General features: G+C 44.6%; 1 protein-coding gene across 1 annotated transcript in view; it reads right to left on the bottom strand.

Annotated features, from left to right (window-relative positions):
- The window catches only part of PTPRT (protein tyrosine phosphatase receptor type T), a 1,291,533-nt gene that overhangs the window by 73,698 nt on the left and 1,197,784 nt on the right, over positions 1–20,051 (bottom strand). The window contains exon 17 of the mRNA XM_064276097.1: positions 7,087–7,174. Coding sequence (XP_064132167.1) covers positions 7,087–7,174 — 88 coding nt within the window. The remainder of the gene's footprint in view (positions 1–7,086; positions 7,175–20,051) is intronic.

Raw genomic sequence — 20,051 nt, forward strand, 5'->3', positions numbered from 1 at the left:
GATTGAATTACCATTATCAAGAGAGAGGGGGCTTGGCCATGAGACAAGACAGCCCAGAATTCTGTGCACCTCCTTGTTCTTCAGATCCACGCTGGCTGGAATTGGGCAGCTCCTCTCCTCAGGGCCCTGTGAGGAGTTATCCCAATGGAGGAAACCTTTTGTGGAGGGGGGGAATACAAAGGGGAACCGGAGACTTAAGAATAGAGGGACAAAGCACTGAGAGAGGGTGGAGGGACAGTGGCCCGACTGGTGAACCTACTGTTTCATCCTACGGATGCCACCCAGCCAATGTCCCACTGAGGGCATTTCAGAAGGAAGAGAGGAAAAGTTCTTATCTGGGCTCCCTCAGAAGCTGAACCTAAGACAAGGATCTGAGTGCCTTAAGCAGTTGATTTGAGGAGTCTCTGGGCGGTGTAAACAGTCAACATGCTCGGCTGCTAACTGAAAGTTTAGAGTTCACCCAGAGGTATCTCTGAAGAAAGTCCTGGGGATCTGTTTCCAAAAAATCGGCCACTGAAAAAACCCTATGGAGCAGAGTTCTGCTCTGACACACACGGGGCCGCCATGAGTCAGATCCGACTTGATGGCAACTGGTTAGTTGACTTGAGAGGTGATCCCAGGGAGTACCAGGAGGGGAGGAGGAGGAAGTGAGGTGGAGGAAGTAATGGATCCAGTAAGGGTATGTCATCAAGTCAGTTAACACCGCAGACAGTGGGGCTGATGCCTGCTGGGAAACTCTGGGAGACTGTGTAGAAAACGCACCTCTAAGTCATTTCATGGAATGGGAGAGGGAGCTGGCATCCTTTGTTGCCTGGGGATAGTTTTTTTTTTTTTTTAATTTTATTTATTTTGTTGTCATTGGGAATATACACAGCAAAACATACACCGAATCAACTGCTTCTACATGGACCATTTAGTGACATTGGTTGGTGTTAGGTGCTGTAGAGCCGGTTCCGACTCTTAGTGGCCCCATGTACAACGGAACGACACACTGCCCGATCCTGTGCCATCCTCGCGCTCCTTATCATGCTTGAGCCCGTTGTTGCAGCCACTGTGTCAATCCATCTCATCGAGGGTCTTCCTCGTTTTTGCTGACCCTCTACCAAGTATGATGTCCTTTTCCAGAGACCCATCCCTCCTGATAACATGTCCAAAGTATATAAGACTTAGTCTCACCATCCTTGCTTCTAAGGAGCATTCTGGCTGTATTTCCTCCAAGACAGATTTGTTTGTTCTTCTGACAGTCTCATATATATTCAATATTCTTTTCCAATACCATAACTCAAAGGCGTCAATTCTTCTTTGGTCTTTCTTACTCATCGTCTAGCTTTTGCATGCGTATGAGGCGATTGAAAACGCCACGACTTGGGTCAGGCGCACCTTAGTCTTCAATGTGACATCTTTGCTTTTTAGCACTTTGAAAAGGTCTTTTGCAGCAGATTTGCTCAATGCAATGCATCATTTAAATTCTTGACTGCCACTGCCATGGGTGTTGATTGTGGATCCTTGACAACGTCAATCTTTTCTGTTTATCATGATGTTGCTTATCAGTCCAGTTGTGAGGATTTTTGTTTTATGTTGAGGTGACATTGATTACATTCTTCAAGTTGTGCAACCATTCTCATCCTCCTTTTCTGAGTTGTCCCCCATTAACATAAATTCACTGCCTTCTAAGTTTCCTGTCTAATCTTTTGAGATGCTATTATTAGTTTGATCCCATATAGATAGCTCTTAAAAGAGCATAATGCTTAAAGTGGATATTTTTTACTAGTTAAGCTAAACTATTGTTCAGTTTTGAGATGATTTCAGGGGATATTTTTCATTTACTGTTTAAAGATTATCTCAGGGCAATAGTTTCAAGGGTTCATCCAACCTTCATGGCTCCAGGAAGTCTGGAGTCCTTGAGAATTTGAAATATTGTTCTGTATTTTCCCCCTTTTGATTAGGATTCCGCTATAGACTCTTTGATCAAAATGTTCAGTATCAGTAGCCAGGCACTATCCGGTTCTTCTGGTCTCATAGCAAAGGAGGCAGTTGTTCATGGAGGCAATTAGCTATACATTCCATCAAACCAAAAAACAAACCCACTGCCATCAAGTCGATTCCGACTCATAGCGACCCTATAGGACAGGGTAGAACTGCTCCCATAGAGTTGCCAAGGAGTGCCTGGTGGATTCGAACTGCCGACTCTTTGGTTAGCAGCCATAACACTTAACCACTAAGCCGCCAGGGTTTCCACACATTCCATATCCTTCTCCTATTCCTGACTCTCCTTCATTCTCTGTTGCTCCAGGTGAATAGAGACCAATTGTTATGGCTTCCATGACCACTTGCAAGCTTTTAAGAATCTGGGGATAGTATTTAGCCCCAGGGCATTGCACTATCAATGAGCCCTGGTGGCACAGTGGTTAAGCACTCAAGTTGCTAACTGAAAGGTCGCTGCTGGAGCCTACCCAGCGGCTCTGAGGGAGAAAGTCCTGGTAATCTGGTTACATAGAGATTACAGCCTAGGAAACACTATGGGACAATTCTACCCTATCATATTGGGTCACTATGTGTCGGAATCACTTGATGGCACCTAACAACAACAACACCGCACTATCCCCAGAGCTCCCCACACCAAACTCACACCTTTATAAAGAATCTCTTGACTAAACGCTCTACAAATTATCTACTTTGAGGGTGCCATCTGTTTCCTGCTAGGATCCTGGCTGATACAGATGAGGAGCCTCATTTTATAAAATTTTCAACCTCTAGGATTACTTCCTCTGCTTCTGTGTAATTTCCTTCTTGCCAATCCAGGAAACACCCTCTAGAACTTCCCACACTGGGACTGCTTTGGCATTCTTGAAATTTCCCCTGGTCAACAGTCTCTGCCCTTCAGCTACTTGAAAGCAAAGACCTCTTTGTTCTTATGTTCACCATTCATTTCCTTCCCTTTCATTTCCTTTCCATTTCCACTCCCTGGGAATCCACTGTATCTATTGCTAAATTCTAAATAGAATCATTTGGAAGAAAGAGGTTATTTATCCAAAGCTTCCCTTCCATTGTTTCATTTGTAGGCAGTGCCTCCCTCATGCTTTTCCCCTTTAATCTTTTCTGTTCTCCCTGGCCTGGCCCTTTGTCCTCCATTCCAGCCTCTCTGAGCTCAGGGTTCCTTAAAATGCTAATCACACCCGGTTTTCTTCTCAAGCCAAGAATACTTCTATTTATCAAGCTCCAGCAGGCTTTGCCTCCAGGAGGGACACATACAAGGGCAGGAACACATTCTGTTCTTTGGGGCTGCTTCTCTTTTACCTTACTCATTTCAATTCCAGGTTGTGGTCTGTCTGTGTGTGTGTGTGTGTGTGTTGGTTCCCCTTTATGTCTTGCACTGCTTTCTGACTCCCGAACCCATAAGTTACCTTCACACTGTCTCCTATCAGTACTGAGTACAGACCCTTTCCAGCCCAATTTGTTGCAGAATTAGTGACTCTTTAATTAGAAAGGAGATTCAGGTTTATTTAAACCCATCGACTTAACTGTACCACCCAGGGACTCCCTAAACCCATCACTAAAATGGTTGAAAATTCCAGTGCTAGTAATTTGTCTGGGTTGGGGGGGAACACCAGTAGGAGATGAGGGAGTGAGACAGGAAAGAGAAGGCAGCCGATGAAGGATGAGTTGTCAAGCCCATTGCCACCATGGGCAACTACAGCCTAATCCCCACAGGGAACTCTGGGGAAGGTCTAGAACACACACCTCAGTGGAAGAGTGAGGAAGCTTAGGTATTTTCCTGGTTGAGGGCTTCTCCTGGGGGTGTTAATTCCCCAGCAGTAGAAGACTGCCTTGTGCAGGACAGAGTATCCATCCCAGCTTTGGAGAAAGTCCTCAGGCAAACAAATACAGACAGGCAGGACTAAGGTGAGTCAAGTGAGGTGCCTACAACACACAATTTAAGGACACGCTCAGTCTCAGGGTTGTACAAGGGCAGGGTCACCACCTGAGAGTGAATGCTTCCTTAAATATTGTGCCTCACCCCAGTCCTGGCCCTAGGTGTTGCTGCACAAAGAAGTGATGAGGCCAAGGGATGTGGGTGGGCCATTGACAGCATTTTCTACACCCCCAATGATGGAGTTCTAATCTCCTTCATTATTTGTCCTTGCTGCCAGGAATCCTACTTTCTCAGAGCAGATCTGAGAGGGGATAAGTTGTTCTCTTTCTTCTCTTCTTCTTGTGTCCTGTCTCTCTGCTGTCGTCATTCAGGTTTGATATATTCTTCCTTACTGGATTATCATCATTGCAGGTGTTATCTTGATCCATTTTTTTCTTCATCCATCCTTTCTGGTATTCTGTGTCTTATTTGCTGAAGCTCCCCAGGGTCTTAATCATCTGTACCATCCAGGGATTCCACTAGTGTGAGTCTTATGGAGGGTGGATTACACTGGAAGAGGCTGGAGGCAGAGGGACAAGTCCGGAGGTTACTGCAATTGTCCCAGCAAAAGATGACGAAGGCTGAACAAAGGCTGAACAAAGGCAGTGACGATACCGGTGTGTGCTGTTCACTTCAGGGAGAAGGGGGAGAGAGAGACTGTGAGAGTAGCCTTCAGCCTCATCTGTTTGAATGTGTGTATGTGTGCCCCAAATATCGTCATATTCAGCCTTTAAAGCAGCCTAAATACAGAGAAGACAAAGTCATCTCATACCAAAATATTGAGCATATATTCTGATTGAATAGGGATCCACAACACCGTCTGTCTGACCTAGTGGAGTCAGCCTGGACCTTTTGATATCTCACCAGTGGGGCAGTAGCATTTCTTGGTCTAAGCTCTCAGGGTAACCCAGTTCAGCCAAAAAAAAAAAAAAAAGATCCGGAATGTCAAATTATTTCCAGCTTAGTGGAGTGCTTTGTTTTGTTTTGCCTTTTTTTTTTTTTTTTTTAAAGTGTCTAGACATTGCCTAAGAAAAAACTTGGAGGAAGAAAGAGTAAGATAGACACAGCTTGTAAAAGAAGAAAGAGACAGAAGTTTTAGCTTAGCTGTTTCCTGTGCTGATTTAGGAACGGACTATGAATGGGGAAACTAATCAAAAAGCATTTATAATTTGTATCTTAGAAGAGAGTAATGCAGACAGCAAGATTTCTTGCAAGTTAAGCACTGGAAAGAGATGTTCACAGCGTCAGCAAACATTTATTAAAGTCCTATGACGTGTGGGCCTCTTCTGAGCTAGACCCTGCACTGGGCACTGGAGACACAGTCCCTGATCCCAGAGAGCACCCACTTAAGCCACAGGTGGCTACTGTCTCTAACTAGCCCCCAGCACCCTCTGCTCAAGCACCGTACATGCTGTTACCTAAAATACCTGGTCCCGTGGCCATTCTTCCTACCAGATTATGAGTACAGGTGGTTGTTGTTACTAGTTGCCATGGAGTTGGTAGACTCATGGCAACCTTATGTATAACAGAATGAAATCTTGCCCAATCCTGTGCCATCTTCTTGATTATTGGTATGTTTGAATCCACTTTTGCTGCAATTGTATAATGTCTTCTAACCTAGGGGTCTCATCCTCAGCATATATAAGATAAAATTCTGTTGTGATACTTACGGTTTTCATTTGCTAATTTTTGGTAGAAGTTTGCCAGGCCTTCCTTCCTAGTCTGTCTTAGTGTGGAATCTCTCCTGAAACCTGTCCATCACTGGTGACCTTGCTAGTATTGAAATACTGGTGACATAACTTCCAGCACCATAGCAAGCCACCACAGTGCAACAGGTGGTGGAGCAGCTGCCAACCGACAGGCCTCTGAGGTGCCTTAGAAGAAAGGCCTGGTGATTTACCTCCTAAAAATCAGCTATCGAAGACCCTATGAAGCAAAGTTCTACTATGACACACATGGGGTCACCGTGAGTCAGAAGTGACTCCATGGCAACTGATTTTTTTTTTTTTTAAGCAAACTTTCTAAAATGAACATCTGACTGTGTCCCCCACTCTGGCTCATTCTGTGGCCCCGCATGGGTGTTAAGTGAATGCTGATTAAAATAAGGTGGAATGATATAGCCACCTTACTTATTCATAACCCCAAGAAAGCTAAACTTCCTGACTAAGAGTAACAGTGCCACACATTGAACCAAGGGCTTTATGTACTTTTTATCAACAACCCTCTCTCCATTATCGTCACCACTGTAAAGATGAGGAGACTGAAGCTTAGAGGTCAGGTAATTTTGTCCAGGGCCCCACAGCCAGAATAGAAACCTAGGCGGTCTTACTCTAGAGAGTTCTAACCACTCTGCAACAATGCCTTCATCAAACCACTCATTGGATGTGCCTACAGTGATGGTAAAGCTCATTGCTGAGCAGAAGGCAATGCCTCCCATGCCTCCCGTGCTCAGCACAGCAACATGTTTTCCTCCTGCAGGCTTATGCCACCAAAGGGCTGTACTGATCCAGGCCCTGAGTGGCCCCTGCCCCACCAGCAGTGGGGTCTGGCAGAAGTCACGTTGCCCTAAACCACTGTCTTTTGTGTGGCTAGAGTAGCCTTGGGCTCCTTTGAGCCCCTAAGCTGGCTGCCCCAACCCCGAGTCTTAACCTTATGAGCATCAACCTTATGTGGGACTCCAACTTCTTGAGGGAGAACTATTCTCCTCCCTATGTCTTCTTGACTCCCTCTATCATGGGCTGGACCTTGATCCCTACCCCAGGTTGTTGTCAAGGTAACCCTCTGAATCAGAGGAACTGCTGGGAATATGGGCTCCCATCCATCTGCCCAGCTGTGGGGTCTTCTTGATGAGAATCCTTTTGGTTGGGTTTCTTCCTGTACCTGAGGAATTCTTGAGCGAGCAATGCCAACCAAGACACAGCCCTCAGGAGTTCTCCCCTTAGGGGCTTCTACTCTGCTGGGACCCAGCTTCCTGTCTGCCTCTCTGGCGGAGATCAGCCATGCTCTGTTATCCCGGCCAGGTGTGAAATAAAGCCCCCAGCTTCGCATGTGGACCCCAAGCTGGAAACATCAAGGGTTATTCAATGACTAATTCCAAGTAAAGAATAGTAATAGCTCCTTTCCCTCTATGTCCCCAAAGCCAGCATCTCAGGGCCTCCCAGAAGGGCACCTACAGGATATAATGTTCCCGTATCGATTCTTATTGCGGTTTTCATCCTCCTTGGCTGTATCCCATGAAGCTGTCTGCCCCTCCGGTAAAGCCTGGAAAGTAAGGATAGAAATGAAATTAGTATGGCCTCAGATAGAAGGTTCATCCAGGTGTACATGAGCCAACAGGGGGATGATGGGACCCTCAGTATAAAGGTCCATAGAACACAGACCCAGCCCCTCCACAGACTTATTCACTCATTCATCGATTCAAATGTCATTGACATCTTCTGAGTGTCATAAGCTCACAGTCTGGTCCAGTAGAGGAGTCATCATTCATTCATTCAACAGATATTTACTGAGCCCCTAAAATGTGCCAGGCACTGTTCTAGGTACTAGAGATACAGACATCAAGGTAGACAAAGTCCTCACTGAGTTTCCAGTACAGTGGAGGAGATACAGCAAATAAACAAGCAAACATAAATAATTTTAAGTGGTAAAAAAAAAGCTATGAAGAAAATAAAGCAAGGTAAAGGGATAGTGATAGGAGACGAGAATTATATCAGATCACATGATCTGGGAGGGTTTCTCTGAGAAGGTAACATTTAAGTTAATAATTGAATGAAGGGAAAGCCAGTCATGCCAAAGAAAGTAGGAAGTGCTTCCTGGGCAGAGGGAACAGTAGGTACAAGGGCCATCAGGCAGGAATCAAATCACCATATTCAAGGACTAAGATGAAGCAGGGGAAGAGTGATGATGGAACATCTGGAGAGCTGGGAGTGGTCAGATTAGATAAGGAGTTTTGATAATTGATAAGGAGTTGGGTATTATTCTAAGTGTGATTGGTAACTTTTGAGCAGGGGAGTCATCTGATCTGATTTGTGTTTTACAAAGATCATTCCAGCTCATGTAAGAATTACAGGCTCTAAGAGGGGGCAGGGAGGAAGTAGGGAGACTGGTTAGGAAATTGTTACAATAGTCCAGGAAAGAGATGGTGGTACCTTGGACCCTTGGACCAGGGTGGTGGCAGCAGAGGTGGTGAGAAGTGATTATATTCAGGGTAATTGGTTGAGTATTGTCTTGATTTGGGTTTCCCCAGAAGCAGACTCGCTTACGTAAAGATTACAACCAAGAAAACTCTATGGGTCAGTTCTAACCTGTCACATGGGGTCACTATGAGTTGGAATCGACTTTATGGCACCCAACAACAACAACAGAAGCAGACTTAGAAACAAGGATTTGAGTATAGGTAGTTTATTTGGGAATAAGTCCCAAGGAACATGGATAGAAGAGTGGGGAAAGTGAGACAATCAAGGGAAGAAGCCAATATAGGGTACATTTCATGCCTCAGAATTGGCCCTCTGGCAAAGTGAAGAAGTTTGGGTATTTTTCCACCAATTCCCACCCATTCTTGGTTGAGGGAAACTCCAGGAAACCCCAGGGAGTATTCCTTTGGCTTAAGGAAGTCCTTAAGCAAAATGTCACTGATGTTTTCAGAAGAAACTTGGGAACAAAGAGTAGGTAGGGGATAAAGGCAGGCCACCACCAGCGTCTACTTTATATGTGGATTAAGAAAAATGAAAGCAGACCCCAGGATTTTGGCATAAAGAACTGAGTGGAGAAAAGGATGTCATTTACTGAGATGGGGGAGAAATAGGATTGTGGAGAAAGAAATTGTGTTTTGGAAACATAAAATGCTTAGATCAGTGCCCAGCACTTATTGAGTGCTGTGTACTTCTTAACATGCTCAACATAATGATAATTAATAATAATTATAATAGCAGCCAAGGTTGACATGCCTCCAAACAGAAATGTTGAGTAGGAAGTTGAACTTATGGGTCCAGATTTGGGGGAATAGGGAGGAAATGGGAGTCATCAGTTTAGAAGGAAGGCAGCCAAAGATAAGACAGACAAGTAAACAGACATGTGGAATGATTTCAGAGTTATGAGCCAAGTGTTAAGGAAAAACAGGGGAGGGTGCACTCAGCTATCTCATAGAGAGGGGGATGGGCATTTAAGAGTGGGAGCAGCATTACAAAACGCTGCAGAAGCATGAAGTTCAGGCCACATTTGGATTACTCTCTCCATCCTGCCTCAGGTAAAATAAACCTAATGCCCTGCTCATTGCCCTCGTACTGCTTCCAAGGCTGCAATGTGCAATATCTTCAGTCTTTCAAGCTCCTTGTCAGTAGTACAGGTGAGAGGAGCTTCCACTCATCTTAATATACCAGGCTGCCTTTGCCCATCCACTTCTTACCAGGTCTGTCCTAAGCCAGGAGGAATCTGTAACCTGAGTGGTCACCAATTGAGCCATTCAGTGGCCAGTTTTACTGGCAGGCAGGCCCACTGTCTAGTAAAAGGCCAGAGCCCATGTGTTGTCCCCTTTCTTGCTTCCAGTCTTCCATGTGTTACACCTAACTGGGTGAGTCTTCTTCTAGAGCAGGGGTCTGCAAACTTTTTTTGTATGTAAAAAAAAAAAAAAAAACCCGCTGCCGTCGAGTCTATTCCGACTCATAGCGACCCTATAGGACAGAGTAGAACTGCCTGATAGAGTTTACAAGGAGTGCCTGGCGGATTCGAACTGCCAACTGCTTGGTTAGCAGCCGTAGCACTTAACCACTACGCCACCAGGGTTTCCTTTCTGTAAGTAGCCAAAAACCAAAAACCAAACCCAGTGCCGTCGAGTTGATTCCCACTCATAGCGACCATATAGGACAGAGTAGAACTGCCCCATAGAGTTTCCAAGGAGTGCCTGGCGGATTCGAACTGCTGACCCTTTGGTTAGCAGCCATGGCACTTAACCACTACGCCGTCAGGGTTTCCTCTGTAAGTAGCCAGATAGTAAATATTTTAGGCTTTGCGAACCATACAGTCTCATACTCAATTGTACTGTTGTAGTGTAAGAGTGGCCACAGACAAGATGCAAACAAATGGGTATAGCTGTGTTCCAATAAAACTTTATTTACAAAAAACAAGTGGCAGGCTAGACTTAGGCTAGACTTAGGCAGCAGCTGTAGTTTCCTGACCTTTGTTCTAGGGAAAAAAAAAAAAAAAACCAGTTGCCATTGAGTCAATTCTGACTCATAGCAATCCTGTAGGACAGAGTAGAACTGTCCCCATAGAGTTCCCAAGGAGCACCTGCTGGATTCGAACTGCCAACCTTTTGGTTAGCAGCCATAGCACTTAAGCACTACGCTACCAAGGTTTCCTTGTTCTAGAAGCATGACCACTATGCTCATCTATGCAGTGGTTGAGTAGGTAGAATTGGTCCTGATTTAGCCACTCCAGATTCAGTGCAGAGGTGTGAAGTCCTTGCCTGGGCCTCCTGGGCTAACCCATGTTTTCCCACTTAGCATTTCCCAGGGCTTTAGATTGGATCAATAAGATGTCTTCCTAGGTATTAATTGATCAGAATTGTGTACTAGACAGTCATCTAGATGGGTTCTAGGTTTTGGGTACCAATCTCTGCCCTAAATCAGGGTGTGACAGGAGCACTATCGAGATAAGAGTGGTGCTCATTTTACACACGTGGAGCTTGCCTCTCAGTCTTCCCCTTTTCCTCTTCCTCCTCCCTCTGCTCCTCATTATAAATGGCCCTCACGCTGCATCGCTCCTGCCACCAGCTTAGGCCATAGTTAGACCATGAATAGTTCTTGCTTTTTCATGTAACTCTTAGAACTCAGATTTTAGCCCCTGGCCTCATCCTCCCACCCCAGCCACGTAGCTTAGCCCTTGAGGCACCTTGCCAAGTCTGCGTATCCTTGATTCTCTGGGTGGGGGAGGGAGGCTTATCTAAGTGGTGGCGCTGGACTTTTCAACGTTAAACTGATCTTCTGGGGTATACTATCTACCCAAAACCCCTCTGTGATAAAAGTGAGCTGCTCATCCAAACATTCCCCAAGAGTGATATGAAGCTAAGGGCAGGGCACCCTGAGTGTTTTCATGCTAATATTTTAAAAACCGTATCTGTTGATGATGTGCCAGGGTTTGGGTTACAACTAGCTTAAGGTTTTCTTTACAGCTACACATTAGAATCACCTAAGGAGGCTTTAAATCACCCAAAGCCAAGGCCACACACCAGACCAATTAAATCAGGTTCTCTGGGGATGGGATACAGGATCAGTATTTTTTAAAGTTCTCTAAGTGATTCCAGTGTGCAGCCATGATTCTTGCAACATAATGAATTTACCTGGAGAAATACTTTCCCACGAGTCTCCTCACTGGTCTCTCTTGCTTTGGTATTGTCCCCTCCAATCCATTCTCCACTGTAATCAGGGAGATCTTTCTAAAATGTGAATAGGACCCAGTTACTCCCCTTGTCATTGTCTTCAGGATAAATTCGAAACTCGTTAATACATGGTCCTTCGTGATTTTGCCCCAGATGTCCCTCCAGCCTCATTTCTTGCCCTGACAGCTATATTCCAGTTATGAGGAACTAAATACAGCACCACAGACAATGTCAGGTGTTTCAGCTTCTGAGACTTTATACATTCTGTTCCCTTTGCCTGAAATTCTCTTCTGCCTAGTCTGGCTGGCAAACTTCTACTTACGCTTCAAAACCCAGTTCAAGCATCTTCTCTTCTGTGAAAACTCTTGCGCTCACCCTCCCACGACCCCACTGCACCCCCAGTTAGTCAGTCACTTCCTTTCTTATTACACCAACTTTTCCATGTCTAAGAATTTGAATGTCTGTTTCCCAACTCAGCCATGGGATCCTCTAGGGGAAGGATAAAAAACCCACTGCTGTTGAGTTGATTCTGACTCATAGCGACCCTGTACAACAGAGTAGGACTGCCCCATAGGACTTCCAAGGCTGTAATCTTTATGGAAGCAGACTGCCACTTCTTTCTCCCACGGAGCAGCCGATGGTTTTGAACCACTGACCTTTTGGTTAACAGCCAAGCACTTTAACCATTGTGCCACCAGGGGAAGGGTGAACCAAACCAAACATGGTGCTATAGAGTTGATTCCGACTCATAACGACCCTACAGGACAGAGTGGAACTGCCCCATAGAGTTTCCAAGGAGTAGCTGGTGGATATGAACTGCTGACTTTTTGGTTAGCAGCCATAGCTATTAGCCACTGCACCACCAGGGCTAGTAGCATCTTATTCACATTTGTGTCTCCAGAACCGCGAACTGCCTTTGTACTTCATGCGTACTTGAATCACTTCTTTTGAATGAATGCATGAATGAAATTAGTGAATGATGTGGCTTCTGTGAATACAGAAGGCAAAGATCCTGGAAACTCAGAGGTAGAAGTGACCTTGAAAATCTTCTTGTTCCCTCTTCCCTCTATGACCTTCTAGACAGCTGATCAGCCGATCCACAGCACTGATCACTTGGATACCCTCAGTGACAGAGAGCTCACTAATCCACAAAGCTTCCTGACTCATTTCTGGACAGGCTAACTGGACAGTTTTTTCTTTACTCCATCTTCCTGTCTGTATTTTGCCTTCCCTCTATCCATCCCATGGAGTCCCACAGAATGTCATGTATCCGCCTGTCTTGTGACACTGCAGAGCTTCGGATAAGGTCCGTGCCACCCCTAGAATCCTTAAATAGCACCGTTTCGGGTCTTCTCAACATCAAGGCCATGCCCTTCAGGACACACTCCAGCATGTGGATATTCCTTGAAAATCCTAAACCAAACTAAACAGTCCTGTTGTGGGAAACCACACAGGCCTGTGTCTCAGCCCTGGGAGCCTCTGTCTCCCCCTAGTGGGGTCTGGAGGAGGCCATGTGGGCCTGCGGGGGTGCGATGATGTTGACAAAGCAGAGGAGGTAATGCCTAACAGAGGTGCTCAGGAGTGAGGACTAATGAACCCCTAATTGGCAGACTTTGATCACACATCCATTTCCCCTTCTAGGGAGTGGAAATTTAATAGGGGATAATCTCTTGAAGAGAAAACAAAATATGAGGGGGGTAAAAAGTATGAAAAGCAGGCTCATCTCCATCTTCAAAGTGAGCGAGACGAGGGGCATTATTTTTACATTAGTGGCTAGTTACAGTAGATTGACTAGGGAATGGTGGCAGTCATTAGGAGCTAATCACATTCTTTTGAAACCAAAATTGCCATCTCATTATATTCATCCATTATCAATCTCCGCTCCCCCTTTCCCGTTCTCTTCTCTGGAAAAGTGTTGAGCTCTATTTTTACATTCTTCCACTCTTCACCAGTGTTGCTTTTCTAAGACAGTCATTTTCTGTAGTACTCAGAGATGTATTTGGGAACGGCCTCATCCCTGGAGGGCTGAGCTGTGGTATTCATAGAATCCTGAAAAGTCAGATCTAGAAGGGTCTTTGCGAAAACTGTTGCCTCATTCTACAGATCACAAAGTGAGGTCCAGAGATAGAACCAACTTGTTCAAGAATACATATTGAGGAATTTCTTGCTTTCTTCCTCCCCGCCCCCCACTTCCTTCCTTCCACATTGAGCGTCTGGATGCAAAGCACTGTGCTAATCCCTAGACATACAGTAACTAACGGCTGTGATAGACAAGATCCCTGCCCTCATGAAGTTTGTGTTCTACTTGGGAGAGGGAGGGGCCGGACAATAAACAAGTAAACAAACAAGACAATGTTTATAATATGTGCTATGAAGGCACAGGGGCCCTGGTGGCGCAATGGTTAAGGACTAGGCTGCTAACCGAAAGCTCAGCAGTTTGAACTCACCAGCAGATTTGTGGGAGAAAAGACCTGGCAATCTGTTCCCATAAAGATGACTGCTTAGGAAACCCTATGGGGCAGTTCTACTCTGTCCTGTAGGGTCACTATGAGTTGGATTCAGTGTGACAGCACAGAACAACAGTGGATGGAGCAGGACTCTTTGAAAAGATGACATTTGAGAAAGGCAGCTCCTGACTTCCAAGAACTGGCCTGGCACTCATAGGTAGGCCTTAATGTTCTCCTGTTGAACATAAACAGTTTCACAGAGCACCAGCATCAAACAAGGCCACTTTGTGACTGAGATGGAGTAAGACCAAAACACAATTACTCTATAGTCATCTCTGAACACAGATAAAAACATGAACATTGTCCAAGGCAATAAAGTGACCCAACATTCCCTTGTCCTGGTTAATATGAGTTATTGCTATTTCTTTTCCAATTACAGCTTCAGCCTCTATCTAGATTTCTCTTCTTTGAGCTAAGTTAATTAAGATATCCAATCCTACTACTTCTGAATAGCATACAATCCAGAACACAGCCCCACTTCCCTACACCTCTCGTAATTCACCTAACACAAGCCAAAATCCTTTAAGTCCTTTCTGACATTCTCTTAGAATTCTGGGTGGTGTAAATGGTTAACATGCTCCGCTGATAACTAAAAGCTTGATAGTTCGTGTCTACCCAGAAGCACCTCAGATAAAAGGCCTGGAGATCTACTTCAAAAAATCAGCCATTGAAAACGCTATGGAGTGCAGTTTTTTTTTTTTTTAATGCTTTAGATGAAGGTTTAGAGAGCAAAGTAGTTCTCATTAAACAATTAATACACATATTGTTTTGTGACATTGGTTGCTAACCCCACCACATGTCAACACTCTCCCCTTCTCCACCTTGGGTTCCCCATTACCAGTGTTCCTATCCCCTCCTGCCTTCTTGACCTTGCCCCTGCCCCTGGGCTGGTGTGCCTATTCAGTCTTATTTTGTTTTATGGGCCTATCTAATCTTTGGCTGAAGGGTGAACCTCAGGAGTGACTTCAGTACTGAGTTAAAAGTGTGTCTAGGGGGCCATACTCTTGGGGTTTCTCCAGTCTCTGTCAGACCAGTAAGTCTGATCTTTTTTGTGAGTTACAATTTTGTCGTACATTTTTCTCCAGCTCTGTCCTGGACCCACTATTGTGATCCCTGTCAGAGCAGTCGGTGGTGGTAGCTGGGCACCATCTACTTGTGCTGGACTCAGTCTGGTGGAGGCTGTGGTAGTTATGGTTCATTAGTCCTTTGAACTAATCTTTCCCTTGTACCTTTGATTTTTTTCATTCTCCCTTTCTCCAGATGTGGTGAGACCAGTGGAGTATCTTAGATGGCTGCTCACAAGTTTTTAAGACCCCAGGCGCTACTCACCAAAGTAGGGTATGGAACATTTTCTTTATAAATTACATTATGCCAATTGAACTAGATGTCCCCCAAGACCATGGTCCTCCCAGCCCTCAGCCCAGTAATTTGGCCTCTCAGTGTGTTTGGATGTGTCTATAAAGCTTCCATGACCCTGCCTTGGTGAAGTTGTACTGGCTTCCCAGTACTGTGTACTGTCTTAGCCTTCATCAACGTACCACTTATCTATTGTCTAGTTAGTGTCTTTTCCCCCCACCCCTCCCCAGGCTTGTAACCATCAAAGATTGTTTCTTTGTGTGTGTAAACCTTTTCATCAGTTTTTAAAATAGTGGTCTTATACACTATTTGTCCTTTTGTGATTGACTTACTTCACTCAGAATAATGCCCTCCAGATCCATCCATGTTGTGAGATATTTCACAGATTGATCATTGTTTTTTATTGCACATAGTATTCCGTTGTATGTATGTACCAGAGTTTGTTTATCCATTCATCTGTTGATAGGCACTTAGGTTGTTTCCATCTTTTTTGCTATTGTGAATAATGCTGCAGTGAACATGGGTGTTGTCTTGGTTATCTAGTGCTACTATAACAGAAATACCAGAAGTGGATGGCTTTAATAAAGAGAAATTTATTCTCTCACAATCTGGTAGGCTACAAGTCCAAATTCAGGGTGCCAGCTCCAGGGAAATGCTTTCTCTCTCTGTCAACTCTGGAGGAAGGTCCTTTCATCAATCTTCCCCTGGACCAGATGCTTCTCTGCCCAGGGACCTCAGGTCCAAAGGATGCGCTCTGCTTCCAGCATTGATTTCTTGGTGGTATGAGGTCCCCCGTCTCTGTTCGCTTCTCTCTTTTGTATCCCAAAAGAGATTGGCTTAAGACACAATCTAATCTTGTAGATTGAGTTCTGCCTCATTGACATAACTTCCACTAATCCCACCTCATTAGCATTGTAGAGTTAGGATTTACAACACATATGAAAATCACATTCTATGACAAAATGGTGGACAATCACACAATACTGGGAATCATGCCCTAGCCCAATTGATACACATATTTTTGGGGAACACAATTCAATCCATGAGAGATATACATATTTGTATGATGGCTCTCATTTCTCTAGGATATATTCGTAGACGTGGGATAGCCGGATCATATGGTGTTTCTATTTCTAACTTTTTAAGGAATCGCCATATCGTTTTCCAAAATGGTTGTACCATTTTGCATTCCCACCACCAGTGCCTAAGAGTTCCAATCTCCCCGAAGGCTCTCCAGCATTTGTTATTTTCTGTTTTTCTGATTCATGCCAGTAATGTTGGGCTGGAGTGCAGTTCTATTCTGACACACATGGGGTTGCCATGAATTGGAATCAACTCGTCGGCAACTGGTGTTTTAATATCCTTTTACTGAGATGCCCTGTGGTTCCCAAACGTGTTCCCTTTCCTTTGCTGCAACAATAAACCCAACTTGTTCAACTACAGGTGTCTTCCTGCTGATCTCTGGCTGACACATTTGAGCTGAAAACTAAATGCCGAGTAGAATTCAGTCATGCCAAGGGCTGGGTGAAAGTGTTCTAGGCTGAGAGAACAGCAATTGCAGATGTCCTGAGATGGAGTGGGCTTATTGTGCTCTAGAGGTTGAAGGGAGCTCTGCTAGAGCAGAGAGAATAAAAGGAATAGAATGACATATAATGTGGGTGGGACAAGGGGCTCAATCAGGGTCTTGTGGACTATGGTCAAGAATGTGAGTCAATGGAAATGCTTTGGACATTTTTTAAGATGGGGAGGCTGAGACAGTGCAGTGTCATGATAAATGGCTGAGAGCACTCATCACTGGAAACCTCCTTTCATCCTGTTGACAGGCTTCATAGATTTTAGGATAAAATTATCATCTGATGCCTAATACAGACTCTGTGGTTGTAACCTGCCCACTGACTCAGACACCCAGCCATAGATTTAAGGACCCTGAAGCCAATGCGAGGCTCAGACCACATGATTACAAGTCACAGGATTCCTATGCTTTGCTGTGATGACTCAGTCAGTCCACAGGACATGTGCAACCTGCCTCAGTTTCCCCACTTAATACTTTAATTCCCTGCTAGAACTGAGAATTGTCCCTGAATCAATGCCTGCTTGGTAGGTTCCTTCTCCTACCTATCAGTTTGGCCCTCCTGAGCTAAGAGGGTCCTCTCTGAAACTTGCCACCCTTCTTTAGACATTGTTCTTTGTACTTAAACCTTTTTGAGTTATGCCAAGAATAGTGAGCTGTCAGAATGTAAAGCTTCCAAGAACTTCCAAGGCTGAGGGTGTCTTGGTCCATTTCACTTACCTGTACACTCCACTATCCTCAGCAAATTCTGTCAGCTAGGATGCCCCTCCCCTCACTCTCCTTGGCTCGACTGTATCCCTGGAGGTAATTGGATATGATATGCCCTGGGGTGCAGCAAAACCAGGCCCAGGGATTGCTGAGCAGGCAGTTCCTGGCTGATGCTTCAGGGAAGAGCTGAGGGTGGCTTACTCCATGATCACCCCAGCCCACCAGGATTTCCCACCCTCCCCTGTCCAGCCCTGTACTTTCCTGGTGCAGGAAGATTCTGGAGAGTCTTCACCAGTAAGTGCCATTTTAGCTGGGTCTTTCATTGATTTATTTTGTCAGGATATATCTCTTGTACACTGTGTGACTGGCACTCTATTAGATGGTATGCACGAGCCAGGAAAAAGATAGGACTTTGGAAAAAGACAGGACTTCACAAAAAGTGGACTGGAAGGTTTGATATTTTCACTGTAAATCATTTTACCACTCCAAGTCTCCATTTACTTTTTTGAAAACTAAGTTAATAATACATCCGTCATGTTAGGATTAAGGGAAGGATTTAACTACAAAGGGGCAGCATGAGGGAAATTTTTAGGGTCTTGGAACTCATATATCTGATTGTGCTGGTGTTTACACATATTTGTTAAAACTCATAGAACTATACCAAAAATAAAATAAAGTAAAAAAGAATTTTACAGTATATAAATTCAAAAATGAAAAAATAATACATCCACAGGGTTTTGTGATGATTAGTGATTAAATGATATAATGCCTGTAAGTACTTAGCAAATGCCTGGTGCATAGCAGGCGCTTAGAGACTTTTCCATCCCATTCTTTCCCAAGGATATGATAGTGAGCCTCTCTTCACCTATTCCCAGAATCCACTCTCTGCCCCCCCATCAGAGACACCCACAGTTTATACTCACAAGAACAAAGATGGTGGCTACTATAACATCCATCCCAGTTTGCCTTGGAACCAGGGGCTCCTGGGAGGCAGAATTTTCAGTTTTAAAACTGGGTCAGTGCTGGGAAAACCGGGGCATGTTGGTCACCCTATGTATAGGTGACCCATAGTATGCAAGGAATGAGAAAGACTTTCATGAGCTGTTTGGGAGCCTAAGGTCTACTCTCATTTGTGGTCTTAATTGTGGTCAATGGGTTCAGTAAGCACCCAGGTGTACTGAAGTCTTTGGCCAGCAGGTGGATGGTGAGGGGGTCTCATGAATGGCTGTGCAGATTGTGCACAACACAAGACCACCACGTCTAAGGAGGCACCATGCCTTGTCAACTCGGTGTATGATGCCTCCTTAGATGTGCTCTTGTGCTGTGGATGACCTAGGCATTAGAGATTTCTGTGTGCAGTATATTATAAAAATGTCCTGGAAGACAATCAAGTTTTTGGAGGCAGGTACACACTGCATTTTGCTAATTTCACTCAAAAATGTTGTATGAGCTAGTGGTGGCTCGGCAGAGGCCAAGTTTTCAACAAGCACCTCCTTCTGTTCTACAAAGCAAATGCCTTAGGGATTACAAATGTGGACAGAGAAGGCAGGAGGGGATGACTAATGATGTCTACTCAAGAGTGGCATCAGGAGAGCAAATATTATTGTGTACCATGTCACTAAATAGACAGTAATTTATGAGTTCTATGGTGAAGCTCAGTAGAAAATCAGATTGCAGCAAGATGGGGGCATTTGTCTGTGACAGGAGCTTTGATCAAGGCAGAAGAGTTAAGTGTATGTCTGTGTGTAGAGTCACAAAGCTCCCTTTGAAAGCAGGAAGTCAGTCTCTTTTACAAGACAAAGTTCAGGCCAGTGGTTCTCAAACTTTGGTAGGTATAGGAATCGCCTAAGGACTTTGGTAAACTACAGAGGATCGGCTTCTTTCTACATCAACGAGTCTGGGCCTCAGTGTCCCTTACTGGCTTTCCAGGTGATTCTGACACATGTCACAGTTTGAGAACCACTGTTAGAGACAGTAAGGCTCAACATAAAACTGAAAGGCAAGATCCTCTGCACACCCGTAGAGGCTGTCCACAGATACGAAGGTCTTCCTCTGTTGTTTTCTTCTTTAAAAAATGCTGCTTTTTTTTTCCCTGGATGGAACTATCCTTAATCATTTACGGTTTTTCACCAGGAATTTCACCAGATAAGTAAGACCCAGTCCTACCTCCAAGAATCCTATAGCTCAGTGAAGTAGTATACCCCCTCTGACCCTCCAAGCCCTGAGTCTAGAATCTTGAATGGCTGGATAGGGGGTACCCAGTCTAGCCACAGACTCCAGTCTCTTGCACACATTGTTTCTATCCTCATGCCTGAGCTTCTGGGCAGCTGTTTCTGAACTAATAGCTCTGTCCCAAACTTGAAGTCAGCTAAGAGTATGGGCCACCTGTCAGAGGCAGCAGTTATTGCCGTGCTAATTCTGTTCAGGAAAACTGCACAGGCGGTGTAAAATTCCTATTTCTCTCTCCATCTGGTTTCACTTTTATTTCTCTTTTCATGTGCAGACATCTTTACTCCCTTTCTAAAAGGTGGCTTGCAGCATTTCGATTTTTTTTTTTTTTTTTAATATAATCTATTTTATTCTGACGGCACTGGGGTTGGGATTTTATTTTTGTTGTTGTTG

This window comes from Loxodonta africana, chromosome 24 (genome assembly GCF_030014295.1).
Source record: "Loxodonta africana isolate mLoxAfr1 chromosome 24, mLoxAfr1.hap2, whole genome shotgun sequence".
Taxonomy (NCBI): Eukaryota; Metazoa; Chordata; class Mammalia; order Proboscidea; family Elephantidae; genus Loxodonta; species Loxodonta africana.